Source organism: Microcaecilia unicolor, chromosome 11 (genome assembly GCF_901765095.1).
Source record: "Microcaecilia unicolor chromosome 11, aMicUni1.1, whole genome shotgun sequence".
In the NCBI taxonomy this organism is placed as follows: domain Eukaryota; kingdom Metazoa; phylum Chordata; class Amphibia; order Gymnophiona; family Siphonopidae; genus Microcaecilia; species Microcaecilia unicolor.
In genome coordinates, this window is record NC_044041.1 from 134,366,751 (window position 1) to 134,389,530 (window position 22,780).

At 44.7% G+C, this 22,780-nt stretch overlaps 1 protein-coding gene across 1 annotated transcript in view; it reads left to right on the top strand.

Moving 5' to 3' along the window:
- SPTBN2 (spectrin beta, non-erythrocytic 2) overlaps positions 1 to 22,780 on the top strand; it is a 1,201,559-nt gene that overhangs the window by 415,998 nt on the left and 762,781 nt on the right. The window contains exon 9 of the mRNA XM_030217767.1: positions 7,792 to 7,909. Within this exon, the coding sequence (XP_030073627.1) occupies positions 7,792 to 7,909 (118 nt within the window). The remainder of the gene's footprint in view (positions 1 to 7,791; positions 7,910 to 22,780) is intronic.

The following is a 22,780-nucleotide window of genomic DNA, read 5'->3' on the forward strand; positions in this document are numbered from 1 at the left end:
TATAACATTTTTACTTAACATCAGCAATAGCATTTTTTACTTAACATCAGCAAAGTCATTCTGGTTTGTCATCTTCCCAGTAACTATAATTTGGTTTCTCCACCCATCTGCTTCCTTGGTTACCAGAGGTTAACAGAAAATTCCCCTTAGATTAGCAAAGTTATAAACCATATTTTCCTATAAAGCATATTTCTATTATTTCTCCATGTCAGCTCATTTTGCTCTTTCATAAGCAGAAAAGGACATGAGATTCTGTGCCACCCTTGTTAACTAGCTTCTCTGTGACTTGCCCTCTTGACCTGTACTGTGAGGCCTAGCTTTACTCATAACTGTCAGGCTACCATCGTAGTCCTGTCCTTTGGGTTCATGTCCAGCATGTCCCATATCTACAGCTCCCCCCTTGAAGGCCTTCGAGAGTAAGGGCATCACAAGTACTGGACTCCTGCTAAATCCCAACTATTCCAGTGGGAAACAATAAGTCTTATGTACAAGAAAAGTATTAAAACAGGGGTGAGTATAGTCAAATGTTAGAGCAGCAATTATACAGTACAGGTGTTAGGCAAAATGCAGCAAGGGGATATGGTAGAAACCTTATGGTAGAATCCTTAAGATAGTCTACAGTTGGGCTTACAAATGTTACCCTTTTGTATATGAAACATGATTAGAAGGGAAGATGACAAAGCAAGAATGTGTTTACAGTTTGCTTTCAGTATAGTCTTCAACAGCAATACCAGTAAGGGTTACATGGTCCAAGGCCTCATCAATGGTAGAAGTCTCAGGAAAGGCCAAACACCATCCTCTCATACAAAACATATTGACCTGTAGGATTCCCCTTACTGAGGGCAGTTTCAATTAAGTGTTCCACTAGTCTCCTAATACAAGGGATTATACAACACCCAAGGAGTAGAAAAACAGCAACAACAATGAGGAAAGTAGTTAAACATGACAGAATGAAATTCTTCCATTTACCAACAGTACTATCGAACCAACTTGTCCAGGAGGTATCAACCCCAGAATTTTCAGCAAGTTCATCAGCTAAATTAGAAAGTCCTTGTAAGGCCCTGGTAATGGTGCCGTCAGGAGCAGTGTTATTAGGGATGAAAGTACAACACTGACCTTTCAACATGGTACAAATGCCACCCTCATGTGCCAAAAGCATATCAAGAACTAATCTGTTTTCCCAAGCCATGTGGCTGGTAGCATCCAATTGTTCAGCAATGCCTTTGACAGCATCTCTGGTGAAATTGATAAATCGTTGTTGATTGTACTGAATGTAATTGATCCAGTCGATATTTTTGTTAATGGTAGACCACCAAAAAATTACAGACTCTAACCCTGCCAGGATCTGATTTTGTCCTTTGAACTCATCTGGCCCCTCCCTGGGAACTCCTATAGAATCAATATATACTCCGGAATCAAAAGATCCTCCAGGAGTATCAATGGGAATGCTTCTCTTCTGTCTGAGTGGATTTAGTTGGTTATTATGTAGCATTGATATGGTAATTGGTATTACCAATTGAACCACAGCACACTGTCCCTCCCAGTTACGAGGTAGAGTTGAATATAATGTTCTATTTCCAAAATACCACCACACATCTGCGCGGGGAGTAGAAAAATCAGAAAAGGCCAAAGCACCACTGGCAGTTAAGCTAGTGTTACATAAAGGCAGATATCCAACATCATAGGGGTTTGTCACTTTTTTTCGTCTTATAAAAGTTTCAAATTTGGTGGTTTTCTTAGGTGTCCTAAACACAGGAGGTACTCTAACTCTGCCTTTGGGAATTTCAGGGAACATCATTGCAACAGAAGTACAAGCCTTATCATCAGACTTATTGCCATGAAGTAGTTGTAGCATACACATGGCTCCATTGTAGTCGTTTCTGAAATTCAAAGGAAAAGGAACAATGACTGGCTCAGGGCGAGGGGCAGAACAAACATAGCAGTCTGATAGGTTTAAGCCTTGAGTGGTGTATCTAACCCAGTCGAGCCATAAATTGATATCACCATAACCAGTCTCGATAGCAAAGGTGTCTCTGAGATTGGTAATGTTAAAAACCTGAATGGGAATTTTTATATCCTCTGGGGCCTGTGGTACCAAGGAGTTCTCAGGATCTGTACCAGGGATAAGCTTACGGGGAGAGGAAGGATTAGGGCGAGTGACAAAAACTCGAAAACGGCCCATGGGATCTCTATTGGTCGCATCTATACCTACAACATGGTTCATATCTGCATCAAGTCCCTGAAATGTAAGGACCAACGGATTACAGTGTCCTAAATCACAGGTTCCGCAATTAACATATGGCTCGTTTTCATATGGGGGATTTCCACGTCATGTGGGATGCATCAGGCCAATTACCAGGGCCAGTGTAACACCACAAACCAATGTCCCAATCGTAACAAGGATTGTTAAAGCAATTGGGATACATTCATTCCGAGTAGGTACACACATAAACAGGAAACTTAGAGTAATGGCGTTGCCATTCCAAGTTCCCACAGTGGGCAATGCTACAAATGTCAAATTGCAAGGTAACTGTCTCTTTGGTAACTTCATGTCATAGCGCAGTCATGACAGGGTAAGGAGTATTAGCATATACACTATCTTTGCCGTCGTAAAGACCATAGTCTGTGGTCCGGGTACTACTGAAATAAGCTAGGTGGTGAAGACAGAAAAGAAAACGTAACATTAGTAAAATATGCATAGTGGAATGTTCTTCTATTTATACCTTAGGAGAAGATAAGTTCAGGTGTGAGAATGTGGGATGGCTATAGCCCCTATGTCAGAGAAATATGGTCTGCCCGGTACTCTAAAAAGCTCAAATAGTTCAATAGTTCTGGTCCCTCTCTTCCTTAGAAAGTATAAGGGTTCCCAATGACCATCTTGGAGCTTGTATGTAATGAGCCAAAATGCTACTAATTCCCCCGTTTGAGTCCGTGGTAATAAAATACTTCCTTTCTCAACTCTGATTCTTATGTATCCATAGAATACGTCCCCTTCTGCAATAATCACAGTTCCTAGACATCAAGCAGACATCAAGCAAAGGTTCACACAACCTCCAAAATCTTGTTATCGGATCCCAAGAAGGATCATCATCAGGGCCTGGGTCCCAAAACAAGGCAAATATCTCATGTAGATGAGACATACAACACTATAAGGTAATGCTTCAATTCAAGCTTCTCCTTCTTACCTACAAATTCACTCAGTCTGCTGCCCCTCACTATCTTTCTACCCTCATCTCCCCTTACGTTCCCGCCCGTAACCTCTGTTCACAGGATAAATCCCTCCTCTCAGTATCCTTCTCCACCCCCGCCAACTCCAGGCTCCGCTCATTCTGCCTCGCCTCACCCTATGCTTGGAACAACCTTCCTGAACCCTTACGCCAAGCCCCCTCCCTGCCCGTCTTCAAGTCTTTGCTTAAAGCCCACCTCTTCAATGCTGCGTTCGGCACCTAACCCTTACCATTCAGTGAATCCAGACTGCCCCAATTTGACTGCCCCTATCGGACCGACCGTTCACTTGTCTATTAGATTGTAAGCTCTTTCAGCAGGGACTGTCTCTCTTTGTTAAATTGTACAGCGCTGCGTAACCCTAGTAGCGCTCTAGAAATGTTAAGTAGTAGTAGTAGTAGTAATGCTAATAAGTAGGTAACAGAAAAAGTGAAAGACGGTTAATTAAAAGTTCTGCAAATATACAATCTAAACAGCAATATAATGCATAAGTAATCAATGAATATAAAAATAGCTGCAATGACAAGTAGTACCGCACAGAAAAATATAAAAGAAGGACAAGGCATCTGATAATGTTTTGTAACAATAATCAGTTCAAAGCTATAATCAGTGCAAAGCTAAGTGTCTATGAGATTAAATATTTTTCTAAAATAGATAAAATCGCTATTACAATGAAGAGAAAAATTGAAAGTCCAACGACACACCCCAAAATTCTAATAAACCTTAAATATTGTCGATCAGGTAGTATATTTTCCTGAAGTTGTAATCCTGTCTGGGGCATATAGGCAGATAAGCAGTACAAAGTCAGTTAGAAATAAATCCTTTTTGTTCCAGAATCCACAAAAATATAGCTAGTAGGCAGAATAGAATAAAAAGTATGTAAATAGCAATGAACTTTATATTATCAGGGTCACGGCACTGTTGTTGAAAGGATGGAGGTTGCATAATTTAAAAGACAGTAGGCAAGCCATAAAAGTAAGGCCTTGCAAACAAAAAAAGGATAATAGCAAAAAACAAAGTCAAAGTAAATAAAAAGAAGGTGAGGAAAAGTTCTAGAACAGTAAGTCCCCAATCATTGATATCACAACCATCAATTTCAATTGGCTGTGGAAGCAGATGTTCTGGATAACCAGCAGCTTGAAATAGGGTTCGCTGGTCAGGTGTAGTCATTAAAGCAAATACCACAGAAGATGAGATCCACAAGAATTGTTATTAATATAGGACAAGGTTAAACAGTAACACAGTAATGTTCAGCAACAAGCAAATAACCAGTCTGGCAGATCTTAACAGATCTCAAGTATCCAGTGATTCTGCCGACTCAGGTTGAGGGGTTGAGTGGTCATAGGGAGGTGGTTGTCATCAGAATACATAGTAACATAGTAGATGACGGCAGAAAAAGACCTGCATGGTCCATCCAGTCTGCCTAAGACAAACTCATATGTGTATACCTTACCTTGAATTTGTACCTGTCCTTTTCAGGGCACAGACCGTATAAGTCTGCCCAGCAGTATTTCCCGCCTCCCAACCACCAGTCCCGCCTCCCATCACCGGCTCTGGTACAGACCGTATAAGTCTGCCCCTCCCCTATCCTAGCCTCCCAACCACCAACCCCTCTTCTCCCCACCTGCTCCGCCACCCAATTTCAGCTAAGCTTCTGAGGATCCATTCCTTCTGCACAGGATTCCTTTATGCATATCCCACGCATGTTTGAACTCCGTTACCGTTTTCATCTCCACCACCTCCCGCGGGAGGGCATTCCAAGCGTCCACCACCCTCTCCGTGAAAAAATACTTCCTGACATCTTTCCTGAGTCTGCCCCCCTTCAATCTCATTTCATGTCCTCTCGTTCTACCGCCTTCCCATCTCCGGAAAAAAGATTCTTTTCCGGATTAATACCTTTCAAATATTTGAACGTCTGTATCATATCACCCCTGTTCCTCCTTTCCTCCAGGGTATACATGTTCAGGTCAGCAAGTCTCTCTTCATACGTCTTGGAACGCAAATCCCATACCATCCTCGTAGCTTTTCTTTGCACCGCTTCCATTTTTTTAACATCCTTCGCAAGATACGGCCTCCAAAACTGAACACAATACTCCAGGTGGGGCCTCACCAACGTCTTATACAGGGGCATTAAAACCTCCTTTCTTCTGCTGGTCACTCCTCTCTCTATACAGCCTAGCAATCTTCTAGCTACGGCCACCGCCTTGTCGCACTGTTTCGTTGCCTTCAGGTCCTCAGATACTATCACCCCAAAATCCCTCTCCCCGTCCGTGCCTATCAGACTCTCCCCGCCTAACACATACGTCTCCCTTGGATTTCTACTCCCTAAGTGCATCACTTTGCATTTCTTCGCATTGAATTTTAATTGCCAAACGTTAGACCATTCTTCTAGCTTCTTCAGATCTTTTTTCATGTTTTCCACTCCCTCTGGGGTGTCCACTCTGTTGCAAATCTTGATGTCATCCGCAAAAAGGCAAACTTTACCTTCTAACCCTTCGGCAATGTCACTCACAAATATATTGAACAGAATCGACCCCAGCACCGATCCCTGAGGCACTCCACTACTCACCTTTCCCTCCTCCGAGCGAACTCCATTCACCACCACCCTCTGGCGTCTGCCCATCAACCAGTTCCTAATCCAGTTTACCACTTCGGGTCCTATCTTCAGCCCGTCTAGTTTATTTAAGAGCCTCCTGTGGGGAACCGTGTCAAAAGCCTTGCTGAAATCTAAGTAGATGACGTCCATAGCACGTCCTTGATTTACTTCTCCTGTCACCCAGTCAAAGAATTCAATGAGATTCGTTTGGCACGATTTCCCTTTGGTGAAACCATGTTGTCTCGGATCTTGCAACTTATTGGCTTCCAGGAAATTCACTATCCTTTCCTTCAGCATGGCTTCCATTACTTTTCCAGTAACCGAAGTGAGGCTAATCGAAGTGAGGCTTACCGGCCTGTAGTTTCCAGCTTCTTCCCTATCATCACTTTTGTGAAGAGGGACCACCTCCGCCATTTTCCAATCCCTCGGAACCTCTCCCTTCTCCAAGGATTTATTAAACAAATCTTTAAGAGGACCCACCAGAACCTCTCTGAGCTCCCTCAGTATTCTGGGTGGATCCCGTCTGGTCCCATGGCTTTGTCCACCTTTAGCTTTCCAAGTTGTAAGTTGTGAAAGAAACGAATGTCTTTAAGGTGCTCCCAGGAAGTATGATCTTGCAGTTTGACTGAGGCAGCTGATAAAGCCTCGATCTGGAAAGGGCCAACATAGACGGGGTCCTTCCAGGTCTTGTGGGTGTAATGTTTTCTGTGGACTAGGTCTCCTGTTTTTAGGGATCTGTGATTCACTGTGTTCTCGTCCTTACCCCCCTTTATATCTGGCTCTTTCTGAAAAAGGCAAGACAGAGAAGTTATAACTGATTGTAACATATCCCAGTAGACCGAGTAACTATCAGGTAGGTGATGGTTAGGATTACCAGCAATGAGACGCATTTTTCTCCCAGTGCATAACTGAAAAGATGACAATTTCAAAGAAGTAGATGGCGTAGTGCGCAAGGTGAGCAGCACTAAAGGTAACGCATCTAACCAGGATTTAATACCATTCGTCATCAGTTGGCGAAGTTTGGTCTTTAGAAGACCATTATACTGTTCAACTAAACCATTGCTAGTGGGTTTGTAAATGCTCACCGTCCGGTGAGTGATGCCCAATTTAGCTGTCAAGGTGTGAATCAATTCATTAACAAAATGCGTCCCGTTATCGGTGGTAATTTTGCAAGAGATGCCAAGTGCTGAAAATAAATAAAATAAACTGTAACCGGCCAGCGCTGAATATTGGCTTAGCCAGTTAAGTTGGAACCAGCCAAAAATAAACTGGATATTCAATGCTGGTCACTGGAAACAGCTTGGCATTGAATATCCAAACTCAGTGCTGACCGCCCTAAAGTCAGGTTTTGAACATAATGAGGGATGAAGGCCAAGGGGGAAAAGAGGGCACTCAGTACACCGTGACTCATGAAATCATGAGTGTTTAAGGAGGAGAGCAAACCTGGCTTGGTTGTGAAGAGGGAGAGGACAGGAGGAAAGGGTGGTAGGATAGTTGTACTATATACAGTGTGGAGGTATAAGAACCCAAGCCTCCCACACCAGAGGAGAAACCATTTACAAAGGAAAGAAGAGGAAGGAGAATTTGGAGAAGGGTAATTAGGTAGGGGGGAAGGGTAAAGAAAAATAACAATTGTTTGTTTGGACAGTTTGTATCGGTAGAATTTGTTAGGATGAGGTTTTTTTTCCTTTAAAATTGGAAATGTGACATTATGATCAAATGTGTGACAACCATAACAGCAATATAAAGATTTAAATATTAATTTTACACAGGACCAGAGGGCTTGGGGAAATAATTTAGGAGAATTTAAGCCGGACTCGTTTGCTCAGTATCAGTGCATTGCTTTGAAAACTTAAGTATTAGAATATTTTTGAGCTAGAATCTGTTATCCTCTGCCTTATCTGCTTTTTGTTTTTAAAAATAAAGTAAAGGGGCAATCTTACAAAGAAAATTATGAATGGTTCTTGCAGATTCACAGAGAAAGGGAATCTGGAAGTCCTGCTCTTTACCATCCAGAGCAAAATGCGAGCAAACAACCAGAAGGTGTACATGCCACGGGAAGGAAAGTTCATCTCTGACATCAACAAGGTACAGGGCCTCTCACAGATTTGGAAGAGTTGTTCATGTATTTCCTCGTTTCTACTGGAACAAAAACTTTATAATTCCTCGAAGCTGGCTTAACCCGTTTTCAAACAGACAATTTACACAGGATTTTGAAATTATTCTTATTATATGCAGATAAATGAGGCATAGTTTAATATTTAAATATGTAGGGCCTAATATTCAACACTACTTAACTGAGTTGAAGAAGCTCCTGCCTAGTTAAGTAGTGCTGACTGATACATACAACACAGCTGAATAGTGCTGTTGAAAATCCAAGCAGACTGCCATGGCACTATCCAGTTAGTTCTGGGCAGTCCAGTGGTAGAGTCTGGGCGAAACTGGGAATTTCTCAGACTCTGCCAGTATTCTGCATTGGTGTCTGGATAACTCTCCAGTTAAAGATAGGACAACAAAGAGGATATCTTAAGTTAACCAGGTAGCTATCTGGGTACTGCTGTTGATTATACTGTATTTTTCGGACTATAAGACGCACCTAGGTTTTAGAGGAGGGAAATAGGAAAAAAAAATTTTTGGACTATAAGACGCACTTTTTCCCTCTTCTAAAGCCTACGTGCGTTTTATGGTCCGGTGCGTCTTGTCCGAATGCAGGGCCCCCGATCTCTCCGTTTTCCAGGGCCCCCCCCCCCTCCATCCCTCCCTCCCTCGCTCCGTAATTCCATTTTGCAAAGTCCCTCCCTCCCTCGCTTTGTTTTGCAAGGTCCCCCCTCCCTCGGTTTTGCAAGGTCCCCCCTCCCTCCCTCCCTCACTCCGTTTTGCATGGTCCCCCCTCGCTCCCTCCAAATTTTAAAAGTTTTACCTGGTCGTGGTCGGGGCAGCAAAAAGCATGCACGCTGGGCGCGTCAGTCTTCCGTTCTGACGTCTCCAGAGCTAAGAGAGACAACCACGACCAGGTAAAACGTTTAAAATTTGGAGGGGAGCGAGGGGGGACCTTGCAAAACGGAGAATGGGAGGGAGGGAGGGGGGACCTTGCAAAACGAAGCGAGGGAGGGAGGGACCTTGCAAAACGAAGCGAGGGAGCGAGGGAGGGACCTTGCAAAACGGAATTACGGTGCTTTTAAAACTACATTCGGACTATAAGACGCACCCCCCATTTTCCTCCCAAATTTTTTGGGGAAAAAGTGCGTCTTATAGTCCGAAAAATACGGTATGTGGTGTGCAGGTAATTCTCAGCAACCACTTTGTATCCAAATAATCAGTGCCAGTGACTGGATATCCATGTCTCATTTAGCCACTGGTGGCCAGTCTATTAAAAAAAAAAGCTGGCCACCGCTGACTGAAGGAGAAATTATGCCTTACCTGATAACGTTCTTTTCTTTAGTCAGTGAAACAGTGCTGTACAAATGGGTTGTTATCCCTTCCTACCAGCAACTGAAGGTGGAGAAAAGACTGAATTCTACCAGTGACATCACTGTGGTACCCCCTGGAAGATTCCAGTATGCATCTGCCAAAGCAGAAAGTCCCTTTGTAACACACCCATGGCCTATCAACTACTGCAACCACAATGAGCAGCAAACAAGCAAAACATCACAGAATGGCCCTCGCTACCCTGCATACATAGTAACATGGAGGGGCATAATCGAACGTCGCCGGCCAAATAGATCGCCAGCGATCTATGTTGGCGGCGCCGCTACAGCTGGCTAGAACCGTATTATCGAAAAAGATGGCCGGCCATCTTTTTTTTCCGATAATACGATTTAGCCCGGCCAAATGCCTTGGAGTTCGCCGGGTTTGAGATGGCCGGGTTTGTTTTTCAGCGATAATGGAAAGTTATGTCGGCCATCACAAACCCCGGCCTAATTCAAGGCATTTGGCCGTGGGAGGAGCCAGCATTTTTAGTGCACTGACATGCCAGGACACCAACCAGCCACCCTAGGGGTCACTGCGGTGGACTTCAGAAAAGCTCCCACGTGCATAGCTCCCTTACTTTGGGAGCTGAGCCCCCAACCCCCCCCCCCCCCCCCCCAACCCACTACCCACAAATGTACTGCACCCACTAAAATTGCTCCAGGGACCTGCATACAGCCTCTAGGACTTATTGCTGCTGTATAACTTTGGCACACCAGTTCACACCTGATGTTACGCTCTGCTACACTTCTCCAGGATGGGTTGGTTTCTGTTTCCTAACCTAGCAGCTGTCATCCAGGTTGGATCATGGACAGCAGCCATCTTGGCTAGCTCAGGAGGGGGCAGCCATCTTAGAGTAACAAGGTCAGGAAGGAAGCCCATATTTGGATGTAGGCACCTCTGCTGATGGGGGCAGCCATCTTGGAACAGCTGCTCATGGTTGAGCCTAATTCCTGCTCTATTTAAAGCCCTGTTTCCAGTCCTTCCATGCTTCGGCTTCTGTTCGCGTAGAGGTTGTGGTCTTCATCTGTTCCAGTGTTTTCCTGTGTTCCTGACCTTGGATTGTTTACTGACCATGCGTTGTGTGGCTGTCTGCCCAGACTTTCAGATTGCTCTCTGTTTTGCTGCTTCACTGACTCTTTGCTCCTGGACTGTGTCTGCCTGCCTGCCAGCCTGGTCAGCGGTTGTGCAACCTCACCGGTTCCAGAAGTCCTGGTGGCCGCCTGCACTTGGGGGCTCAACTCCCAGGGAACGGTGGTCACTCCCCAGGTGAAGCTAGGGGTTGTCTGGCTGCCTGATCGAGTGCGGTGCCACTTCATCTTCGCCGTGCTCAGTCGGGGCACAAGGGCTCACATTCACCAGGTCATAACATCTGAAGACTAATCTCTCTGAAAAAGTCCTTTCTTGAAATAAGCACGTTTACTCACAGTTAACTGCAGATCAGAGGTTGTGCCCCACTGACAAAGAGTCCCCTGGTACTAAGATTAGCAGTAGGTCAGAGCTGGCACAATGGTGTACAATGCCCTCTTTCAGCACCATTCAAGGTAAGAACTACGTTCTCTAACGTGGGTAACACAGGAAAGGGAACTAAAACTGGCTTACAAAAATGGCCACTACCGCATGGACTACAACAGGAAACAAAACAGGGCACACTCTGACCCAGTTAGCAGAGGGGAAAAGCACCATGGGAGTAGAGCCCAGTACCCTACACCCACCACAATGCATTGCTAATGTGACTCTGCAGGGCACCTAACAGAAAAGGTGTCACACTCACCCGAGAGCCACATCGCAACCAGGGAAAGGCTGTCGGAGGATACAACACATTCTGCTGTCATGGAGGTGGGTACGGCATTTGAGGCTGGCATACAGGCTGGCAAAAAAGGTTTTTTGTTTTATTTTTTTAGTATGGAAGGGGGTTGGTGACCACTGGGGGAGTATGGGGAGGTCATCCCCCATTCCCTCCAGTGGTCATCTGGTCAGTTGGGGCACCTTTTTGAGGCTTGGTCGTGAAAATAAAAGGACCAAGTAAACCCGGCAAAATACTGCTTAACGCTGCTTTTTTTTTTTTTTCATTATTGGTGAAAGCCGGCCATCTGGTAGCCACGCCCATGCCCGCCCATGTCCCGCCTTCGCTAATCTACCAACACGCCCCCTTGAACTTTCGCCGGCGAAGCGATGGGAAAGCGGCAATGCTGTCTAAAATGGCGCTTTCGATTATACCGATTTCGCCGCTTTTAAGAAATCGCCGGCCATCTCCCAATTTGTGTTGGAAGATAGCCGGCGAGCACTTTCGATTATAAGCTGGACAGTAACATAGTAGATGACGGCAGAAAAAGACCTGCATGGTCCATCCAGTCTGCCCAACAAGATAAACTCATATGTACTACTTTTTGTGTATACCTTACCTTGATTTGTACCTGTCCTTTTCAGGGCACAGACCGTGTAAGTCTGCCCAGCACTATCCCCACCACCCAACCACCAACCCCGCTTCCCACCACCGGTTCTGGCGCAGACCGTATAAGTCTGCCCAGCACTATCCCTGTCTCCCGCCACCGGCTCTGCCACCCAATCTTGGCTAAGTTCCTTAGGATCCATTCCTTCTGAACAGGATTCCTTTATGTTTATCCCACGCGTGCTTGAATTCTGTTACCGTTTTCATTAGAAGTTAAATGAGAACAGTACTTTTCAAGTGAGGAACTTTGGAGAACAGGAACAGAGTGGCTCAAATGGATATTTTCATGAGAGTTGGAGGATGACATTAAGATCCCACACTACCCGAAGTGATTTGATGATTCTTACAAGGGTAGGTAGTCTTAATAGCCACCTTCATCCACCTCATAATGGAAGCCTTAGGGGCCAACTGGCCCTTCCTTGGGCAATGGAAAACAAAGATGTGATCCAAGAGGCAAAAATCATTAGTCTCCTTCAGGTATCATAGCAGCATCCTCTGAACATCCAGCCTGGGTCTCTGGTCTGAAGGAGCTGAGTTCTCCTACACAAAAGGAGGGAAAACAAACTTCCTGATTCACACAGGACAGGGTTACCTTAAGGAGAAAGGACGGACTATGCAAAGAAACTGAATCCTCCATAATAGAGCAGATATGGGTCCCAGCACAACATCACCTGCAGCTTAAACTATTCAAACAGAGGTGATGGCAACAAGAGAATGTCTTGAGTGAACAGCCATACTGGGTATGACCAATGGTCCCTCTAGCCCAGTGCCCTGCTTGCAATAGTGGTCAATCCAGGTCACAAGTACCTGGCAGAAACCCAAACACTAGCAACATTCCAAGCAGTAGCTTTCCCCATGTCCATCTCAATAGACTATGGACTTTTCCTCCAGGAATTTGTCCAACCCTTTTTTAAACCCAGATATGCTAACTACTGTTACCACACCCTCCCGCAATGAGTTCCAGAGTTTATGAGTTAAATATTTCCTCCTATTTGTTTTAAAAGTATTTCCATGTAATTTCATTGTGTCCTAGTCTGTACTTTTTCTTTTCTTTCAAAAAGATGATCCACTTTTACCCAATCTCCCCTCAGCTGTCTTTTCCAAGCTGAAGACCCCTAACCTCTTTAGCCTTTCCCAGGGAAAAGCCAAATCCAGCTACAAATCAGAAAAAAAAAAGAAATTAAGGAATTATTCTGTTTTGTTTCTTTTTAATTGTGCTAAGCAACTGAAAGAACAGAGAGCACACCCAGAACCCTGAGTTGAGGTCTTCCAAGGGCAGGATTGCAGAACAGTTTTGCTGACTAAAAAAATGAAAATATCAGATAAGGCATCATTTCTCCTTTCTTAGCATCAGCTCAACTGTTCTGTACAAATGGGATGTACCGAAGTAGATCTACTGGGCAGAGGAAGACAAGGCTGCCTGAATGACAGCCCTGCCAAAGTCTGACCAGGCTCTGGCCAGCACATCCAACCTGTAATACTTGACAAATGAATGAAGCAACAACAATGTTGCCATTCTACAAAGCTCCTCAGGGGCACCACCCAGGCCTTCGCCCAATATGCAGCTTGAGCCTTGGTAGAGTGGGCCTTCAGTCTCTGAGGAACTGGTCTATTCTTGCTGATATAGGTGAATTCAAATCACTGCCTTAATCCACATCGCAATGGAGGTCTTTGAGTCCACCTGACCCTTCTGAGGGCCATGGAAAAGCACAGGTACCAGAGAAGAGTCCTATGGACATCTAGCCTGTGAAGCCTCCGATCTGTGGCCACTAAACTGCTCTCCACAATGGAAGGCAAGCAAATCTCTTGATTCACATGGAATGGAGAAACCGTCTTCGGAAGAAAGGAGGGAACCATCTGCAAGGACATGGAATCCTTTGAAAAGGACAGATAAGGGTCCCGACATGAAAGAGTCTGGAGCTCTGAGACCCTCTGAGCTGAAGTAATGGCCACCTAAAACACTGCTTTAAGAGTAAGGTCCTTAATAGAGGCTGAATGCAAGGGCTCAAATGGAGCCTCAGACAGTCCCTTGAGCACCAGTTTGAGGTCCCACGATAGAAAAGAAGGCAAAAGCGGAGGATGCACATGCGCCACCATGCACTTTCCCTTGGAAACTGGAGGATTCCGCCACCTAAATTTTCAGGGAGCTCAAGGTCAACCTTTGGTCAAGGTCCCACTACAGAACCCCAAAATATCAGGAACCTGAGCCCTCCAAGGAAACAAAGCACACTCCCCACACCAGGACTCAAAAATGTGCCAGATCCTGACATAGGCTAGAGATGTAGAGGACATTTGGGAATAAAGCAGTGTATAAATCACCATGGGAGAGTATCCCCATCTCTCCAAGCAATGGCCAAACTGTAAGCTAGAAGGGATCTGGGCCCTCCAAAGGGAATTATAGGTAATTATGTTTAGTAGTTTTTAGCCATGTGGAGGGAAAATAATCAAGCGATCAGTATGTGTTTTTCATACCAGAAATGGTTTTGGAAAGTGAGATCAGAGATTGGGGTTCAAATGAAGACCAGGAGGATAAGCCAGCAGGCTTAGAAGATAGATAGAATACTGACCCTGACTGCATTCTGCCGACGGCACAAGCTCCACCGTTCTGAGAGCACAAAGGTGCTGAAGAGTGAGAGTGACTACTTTCCGCTTCAGAGTAGAGTCACAAGGGAAGGCCAGGAGTATCCCTTCTCTATCCCCTTCAGGACCCACTGATCCAAGGTGATGCGTGCCCACTCGTCCTGGAAGAGGGACAACCTCCCCCCCCCCATGGAGTGGTCGGCACACCCTCATTGAGCAGGTTGGGCAGCTACTTCTCCCCCTGAGGAGCCGGTGGCCACAGACTTGAGGATCATGAAAGAAGCCCTGCTTGAAGGGCCTGCCCTGACCCCCCCCCCCCTCGGGCAGGGGAGCGCCATGTGGATTGAAAACAACCCACCCCTTTGGAATGCTTAGAAGTTGCAGCGCACTGCACCCCCTTCTGACAAAGAGTAGGGAGTCTGAGACGACACGCCTCACCCGTATCATATATCAACTTTTCAAGGCCCTTGCCAAAGAGCAGGCGCCCCCTAGAGGGTATCTGGGTCAACAGCTTCTTGGAGATGGCATCCACGCTACAGCTACCAGTGCCCCACCACCAAAGTGGGCAGCATCAAGCGGGAAGCAAGGTGGACCAGATCATTCTATTCTATTAGGTTGTTTCTATTCCACCTTTAGCCATATACTGCGAAGCAGATTACAATAAGAGAGTTTTCATCAGAAGGAATTTACAAAAAACAATCATACAGTGGCTCACGGAGAACCATGACTGAGACATAGTTATACCTGGCTATTCAGGAAGGACAGAATTGCAAGACATACAGGGTAAGGAAGAACACTGTGGGTTAAACTGGTAAGAAGAAAAGAAAAAAAATTATTTATATTGGTGTAATATACAGCCAACCTCATAGAAGAAATGGACATAATTGAAGACATTCACAAGATAGCTAAGAAAGGGGAGGTACTACTAATAGGTGACTTTAATATGCCGGACATCGATTGGAGTGTCCCTGCTGCGGGGTCATCTAGAAGCAAAGGGATCTTAGATTCTCTACAGGACGTTTTGTTCCAGGAGTGGGTGATGGAACCAACTCGAGATGGAGCGATTCTGGACCTGGTTCTTACAAACGGGGAGAATGTTTCTGATCTTATATGGAAGATCATTTGGCATGTAGTGACCATTGGATGGTGTGGTTTAATATTAAGAGCAGGAGGAGAAGGCTTATTCGAGATTAAAGGTCCTAGATTTCAAAAGAACTACCTTTGCTGACATGGTGGAATCTCTCAGGGAAGAGTTAGTTGGATGGGAACATCTGAAAGAAGTAGAACATCAGTGGGCAAAACTGAAAGGAGCTATTCTAAAGGCAACAAACTGAAAATTACACAAAACTAAGAGGAAAAGAAGGCCGCTCTGGTTCTTGAATGTAGTAGCTGAAAAGGTAAGGGAAAAAAGGTTAGCATTTATACAAAATGACTCAGAAAGAGGAAGACAGGCAAAAATACCTGGAAAAGCTAAGAGAAGCTGGAAAAGAAGCTGCAAAGAGGCAAATGGAGGAAAAGACAGCCAATATTTATTTATTTATTGCATTTGTATCCCACATTTTCCCACCTTTTTGCAGCCTCAATGTGGCTTACAATACATCATGATTAGTGGAAATACATAAGAAAATAGACATTTAGAATTGCAGAAAGATCTTGGGTAACATGATGATGATAAAACATGGTAGTAGTTTAACAAGCAAATATTGTAATACTGTTCTAGGTTTCTGTGTAGGAGTTCACGTTTGTTAATCTTTGTGGTATGCCTTGTCAAAGAGATGAGTCTTCAAAAGTTTGCGGAAGTTAGTTAGTTCATAGATCGTTTTCAAGTTACGCGGCAGCGCATTCCAGAATTGTGTGCTCAAGTAGGAAAAGGTTGAAGCATGCGTTAGTTTATATTTTAGGCTTTACAGTTGGGGAAGTGAAGATTAAGGAAAGTGCGAGATGATTTTTTAGCATTCCTGGGTGGTAAGTCTATCAGGTCTGACATGTAGGCTTGGGCATCTCCGTGAATGATTTTGTGAATTAGGGTACATATTTTGAACTTGATGCGTTCTTTAAGTGGAAGCCAATGTAGCTTTTCTCGTAGGGGTTTAGCGCTTTCATAGTTTGTTTTGCCAAATATGAGTCTAGCTGCAGTGTTTTGAGCTGTTTGAAGTTTCTTGATTATTTGCTCTTTGCAGCCAGCGTAGAGTACGTTGCAGTAGTCAAGATGACTGAGTACCATTGATTGTACCAGGTTGCGGAAGACGGTCCTTGGGAAGTAAGGTCTTACTCTTTTTAATTTCCACATTGAGTGAAACATCTTCTTGGTTGTGTTTTTCGCATGGTTCTCAAGTGTTAGGTGTCGGTCAATGGTAACTCCAAGAATTTTTAGGGAGTCCGAAATTGGAAGACTCAGTGTTGGTGTGTTAATGGTGGTGAATTTGTTCGTATTATGTTGAGAGGTGAGTATTAGGCATTGGGTTTTTTCTGCGTTGAGTTTCAGCTGAAATGAATCTGCCCATGAATGCATGATATGTAGGCTTTGGTTGATGTCCTTGGAGATTTCCGTCAAGTCTTGTTTACGTTGTCTCGTTACGTCGTCTGCGTATATATATGGGTTGAGGTTTTGGTTTGATAGTAGTTTGGTCAAGGGTATCATCATTAAATTGAATAAGGTCGGTGAGAGGGGGGATCCCTGTGGAACTTGGCATTCAGGTATCCATTTGGCTGATGTAGTCGAATTAGATGTAACTTGGTATGATCGTGTGGTTAGGAACCCCTTGAACCAATTGAGAACATTGCCTCCAATTCCGAAGTACTCGAGGATATGTATTATTCCATGATCAACCATGTCGAAGGCGCTAGACATGTCAAATTGTAGTAGTAGTATGTTCTTGCCAGTTGCAATCATTTGTTTGAATTTGTTCATGAGAGTGACTAGTACTGTTTCAGTACTGTGGTTGGACTGAAATCCTGACTGGGAGTCATGTAGTATTGAGAATTTGTCTAAATAGTTTGTGAGTTGTTTGGTCACCATCCCTTCCGTTAGTTTGGTTATTAAGGGAATGGATGCTACTGGCCTGTAATTAGTTAGTTCACTAGCACTTTTCTTTGCGTCTTTGGGTATGGGGGTGAGTAAAATATTTCCTTTCTCCTTCGGGAAGAGTCCATTTTGTAACGTATAGTTTATGTGATTCGTTAGGTCTGTTATAAATTGTTGCGGGGCAGATGTCATAAGGTTGTTTGGGCATATGTCTAATTTGCAATGAGATTTGGCGAATCTTTTGAGCGTTTGGGAGATGAGATCCTCCGATAGATGAGATCCTCCGATATGGTAAAATTGGGGGACAAGACATTTTTTAGATAAGTAAGTGACAGGAGGCTGTTCCATAATAGCATTGTGAGGCTCAAGGCTGAGGGAGAGGAATATGTAGAAGCTGATAAGGGTAAAGCTGAACTGGTAAATAAATATTTCTGTTCAGTATTCACGGATGAAAGGCTGGGGGCGGAACTGCAGAGGACAAATGCTAATGAGGATGAATATATGGTAGACCGGGACCAATTCTTGGAAGACTCTGTTCATGAGGAGCTGGCTAAACTAAAAGTAGACAAAGCGATGGGGCCTGATGGGATATATCCAAGGGTACTCATGGAACTTGGAGAATTTCTTGCGGCTCCACTGTCTGACCTATTCAATGCTTCCCTAGAATCTGGAGTGGTCCCGGAGGACTGGAGAAGGGCGAATGTGGTCCCTCTGCACAGGAACAGAAGCAAGGAAGAGGTTGCGAATTACACACCAGTCAGTCTGACCTCAATGGTGAGTAAACTAATGGAAACATTTCTAAAGAGGAGGATTGTGAGGTTTCTCGAATTGAATGGACTGCAGGACCCGAGGCAGCATGGTTTCACTAGAGACAGATCTTGTCAGACAAATCTGATTGACATCTTTGACTGGGTGACCAAACAGTTGGAAGTGGGAGGGGTGCTAGCTGTGGTGTACTTAGATTTCAGCAAAGACTTTGACACGTTTCCACACAGGTGAATGATAAGTAAACTGAATGCCCTCAGTATGGGACCTAACGTGATTGACTGGGTTAAAAACTAGTTAAATGGAAGGAAACAGAAGGTAGAGGAAAATGGAGTTTACTCTGAGGAAAAGTGGTGTACCGCAGGAGTCGGTCCTTGGGCCGGCTCTTTTTAACAACTTTGTGAGTGATATTTTGGAAGGGCTGTCTGGTAAGGTTTATCTCCTTGTAGATAATGCCAAACTCTGTAGTAAGGTGAACACTCTGGAGTGTGTGGAAAGCACGAGGAAGGATCTGGTGAAGCTTGAAGAATAGTCCAAAAATTGGCAACTAAGATTTAATGGTAAGAAATGCAGGTCATGCACTTGGGTCACAAAAACCCAAGGGAACGGTACAGTATAGAGGGTGAAAAGCTTCTGTGTACGAAAGAAGAGCGGGACTTGGGGGTGATTGTGTTTGATGACCTTAAGGTGGCTGATCAGGTAGAGAAGGCAACGCTCAAAGCCAGAAGGATGCTTGGGTGCATAAGGAGAGGGATGAACAGCAGGAAAAAAGAGGTGGTAGTGCCCTTGTACAAGTCTCTGGTGAGGCCCCATTTAGAATACTGTGTGCAATTCTGGAGACCGCACTTACGGAAAGATATAAACAGGATGGAGTCAGTCTAGAGGGCGGCTACAAAATTGGTCAGCGGTCTCGGTCATAAAACATATAGGGACAGGCTTATGAACCTCAACGTGTATACGCTGGAAGAGAGGTGGGAAAGAGGGGGTATGATAGCGACATTTAAATACCTCAATGCCGTTAATGTGCAGGAGGTGAGCCTTTTTCAAATGAAGGAAACCTCTGGAATGAGAGGGCATAAGATGAAGTTAAGAGGAAATAGGCTTAGGACAAATCTGAGGAAATACTCTTTCACACAAAGGGTGGTGGATGCGTGGAACGGCCTCCCGGTGGAGGTCATGGAGGCGAAGACTATGTCAGAGTTTAAGAATGCATGAGACAGGCACGTGGGATTTCTTAGGAAAAGGAGGAGATAGTGGTTACTGAGGATGGGCAGACTGGAAAGGCATATGGCCCTTATCTGCCGTCATGTTTCTCTCTTTCTAAAAAATTCCCTTTTAGGATCATTGGGTGCATATAATGCTACTAGAATCAATTGTTCCCCAAAACACTACTCTTGTACTATAACCCACCTTCCAGTCTTGTCCTTTAGTACTTTCTGTTCAACAAAGGGTATAGCTCTGTGAATAAGGATTGCTACTCTTGCTCTCCTACTGACTGAACAGGTGGAAAATAACATTTCCCAACTCATTCTCATCCAATAAATGAGTGTCCTGGAGTAAACATAATCCCTGTTTGGTCCCATTTAAGAGCAATCAAAACTTTCTTTCTTTTGATAGGTGAGCCCAGCCCTCCCACATTCCAAGAGCGGCATAATCGAACGGGGAGCCCAAGATTTCATGAGGGCATCCTCGCAGGATGGCCCCGCAAAGGGGGAAACCCGTATTATCGAAACAAGATGGGCGTCCATCTTTCATTTTGATAATACGGTCGGGGACGCCCAAATCTCAGCATTTAGGTCGACCTTAGAGATGGTCAACCTAAATGTTGAGATGGTCAGCCTTAGAGATGGTCATCCCTGGTTTTCGGCCATAATGGAAATCCAGGACGCCCATCTCAAAAACGACCAAATTCAAGCCCTTTGGTCGTGGGAGGAGCCAGAATTCGTAGTGCACTGGTCCCCCTGACATGCCAGGACACTAACCGGGCACCCTAGGGGGCACTGCAGTGGACTTCACAAATTGCTCCCAGGTGCATAGCTCCCTTACCTTGTATGCTGTGCCCCCCAAAACCCACTCCCCACAACTGTACACCACTACCATAGCCCTAAGGGGTGAAGGGGGGCACCTACATGTGGGTACAGTGGGTTTCGGGTGGGTTTTGAAGGGCTCACATTTACCACCATAAGTGTAACAGGTGGGGGGGGGGGCCTGGGTCTGCCTTGCTCAAGTGCACTGCACCCACTAAAACTGCTCCAGGGACCTGCATACTGCTGTGATGGAGCTGGGTATGACATTTGAGGCTGGCAAAAATAAAAGATTTTAAGTTTTTTTTAGAGTGGGAGGGGGTTGGTGATTACTGGGGGAGTAAGGGGAGGTCATCCCCGATTCCCTCCGGTGGTCATCTGGACAGTTCGGGTACCTTTTCACGGCTTGGTCGCAAGAAAAAATTGACCAAGTAAAGTCGGCCAAATGCTCATCAGGGACGCCCTTCTTTTTTCCATTATCGGCCGAGGACACCCTCTTAATCACGCCCCAGTCCCGCCTTTGCTACGGTGCTGACACGCCCCCATGAACTTTGGTCGTTCTCGCGATGGAAAGCAGTTGAGGATGCCCAAAATCGGCTTTCGATTATGCCGATTTGGGCGACCCTGAGAGAAGGCTGCCCATCTCCCGATTTGTGTCGGAAGATGGGCACCCTTCACTTTCGAAAATAAGCCTGCAAGTGACATTCCTATTTGGTCTCATTAGTTTGAAAATATAAGGCTTGTCCTACAGATTCCCTATTCAGATTCCCTCCCCTATTCACTATTCCTTCCTCCCCCCTACACACTCATAGACCACCTTCCACCTATTCTATCTGCATAAATTTCCTCAACCCCCTCACCCTCATAAACTAAATCATGATTCCTCTGGGTACAAACCCCAGGGGCCACTGTTAACAATTTCTAACACCATATAGTGTCCCATCCTTCCACCTGCATAAGGTGTAGGCCAAGCCCATCAAATCCTCCCCTTATCTACTCAACAGATGCAGTATCAAGACTTTGTACAAACACATTCCCCACAATCTTGCCATTATTTCAACGTTATCTATCGTATGTTATGTTATGTTACACCAAACTTCTATTTTGCAGATACCTAAACAGTTCTATGCGGATTACACAAATTCAAGAAGTCTGAATAAACATTCCAGGAATTACAATGCACCTGCCAAACACAATCTAATTTCCTAGTAGTACATATTTGTGAAATAAAAATGTTTTCAAGGTTTTCCTAAATAATCAGGGAGTAATCAAATCTGAGATGGCAGTGAATTCCAGACTAAAACTGCCTGATACTTGAGCGAGGAATTAAACATCTTATGTGATTTGGTCTTTACCGACAGAAAGCACAATAACATCTGGTTACGAGTCCTATGAAAAAGACCTTTTTGAAGAAATGTAATCCAATCACATAAATAACCAGGAACATCACCACTCATAATTTAAAAAATCATAGTACATAACTTAAATTGCATCCTGGCTTCTGTGGGAACCAGTGCAGCTCCACAAAAAACAGAGTAACAGAATTGAATTTGTGGGCTGTATATGACATTTAAACTTAGTGTATACACTCAATTCACTCATCCTGCCATATTCACTCTCTCATTACTGTGCACAACTAAATGCAATAGTAACCCAGAGGCATGGATTTCAGTTACCAGTTGTCTGCCTTATAAGTTGCCTCCCTCTTGCAGGTTGATGCTTCCATTGGTGCTTATGATACAGACATTCAAATATTTGAAAAGTATTAATCCGCAAACGAACCTTTTCTGGAGTTGCGATTTGAAAAGTATTAATCCCAAACGAACCTTTTCCGGAGATGCGAAGGAGGTAGAACGAGAGGACATGAAATGAGATTGAAGGGGGGCAGACTCAAGAAAAATGTCAGGAAGTATTTTTTCACAGAGAGAGTAGTGGATGCTTGGAATGCCCTCCCGCGGGAGGTGGTGGAAATAAAAACGGTAACAGAATTCAAACACACATGGGACAAACATAAAGGAATCATGTTCAGAAGGAATGGATCCTAAGGAGCTTAGCCGAGATTGGGTGGCAGAGCCGGTGGCGGGAGGCGGGCATAGTGCTGGACAGACTTATACGGTCTGTGCCAGAGCCGGTGGTGGGAGGAGGGGCTGGTGGTTGGGAGCCAGGGATAATGCTGGGCAGACTTATACGGTCTGTGCCAGAGCCGGTGGTGGGAGGAGGGGCTGGTGGTTGGGAGCCAGGGATAGTGCTGGGCAGACTTACACGGTCTGTGCCCTGAAAAGGACACGTACAAATCAAGGTAAGGTGTACACATGAGTTTATCTTGTTGGGCAGACTGGATGGACCATGCAGGTCTTTTTCTGCCGTCATCTACTATGTTACTGTGTTACTATGTATGGGGTTGCAGGGGTGTCCATATGTGATGTACCATCTTGGATGTCCATATTGAACTCCTTTCTAAAATGCCATTCCACACCTATTACTCCAGTGTGTCATTTTTTCTTGATAATTATTTCATTCCATATGTCCTGACTCATACTCTTAGATGATCATAGTAAAACCTGTTGGTGGTCCCCTCTCCAAAATAAAATAAAATTAGTGTACACACTCAATTCACTCATTCTGCTATATTCACTCTCTCATTC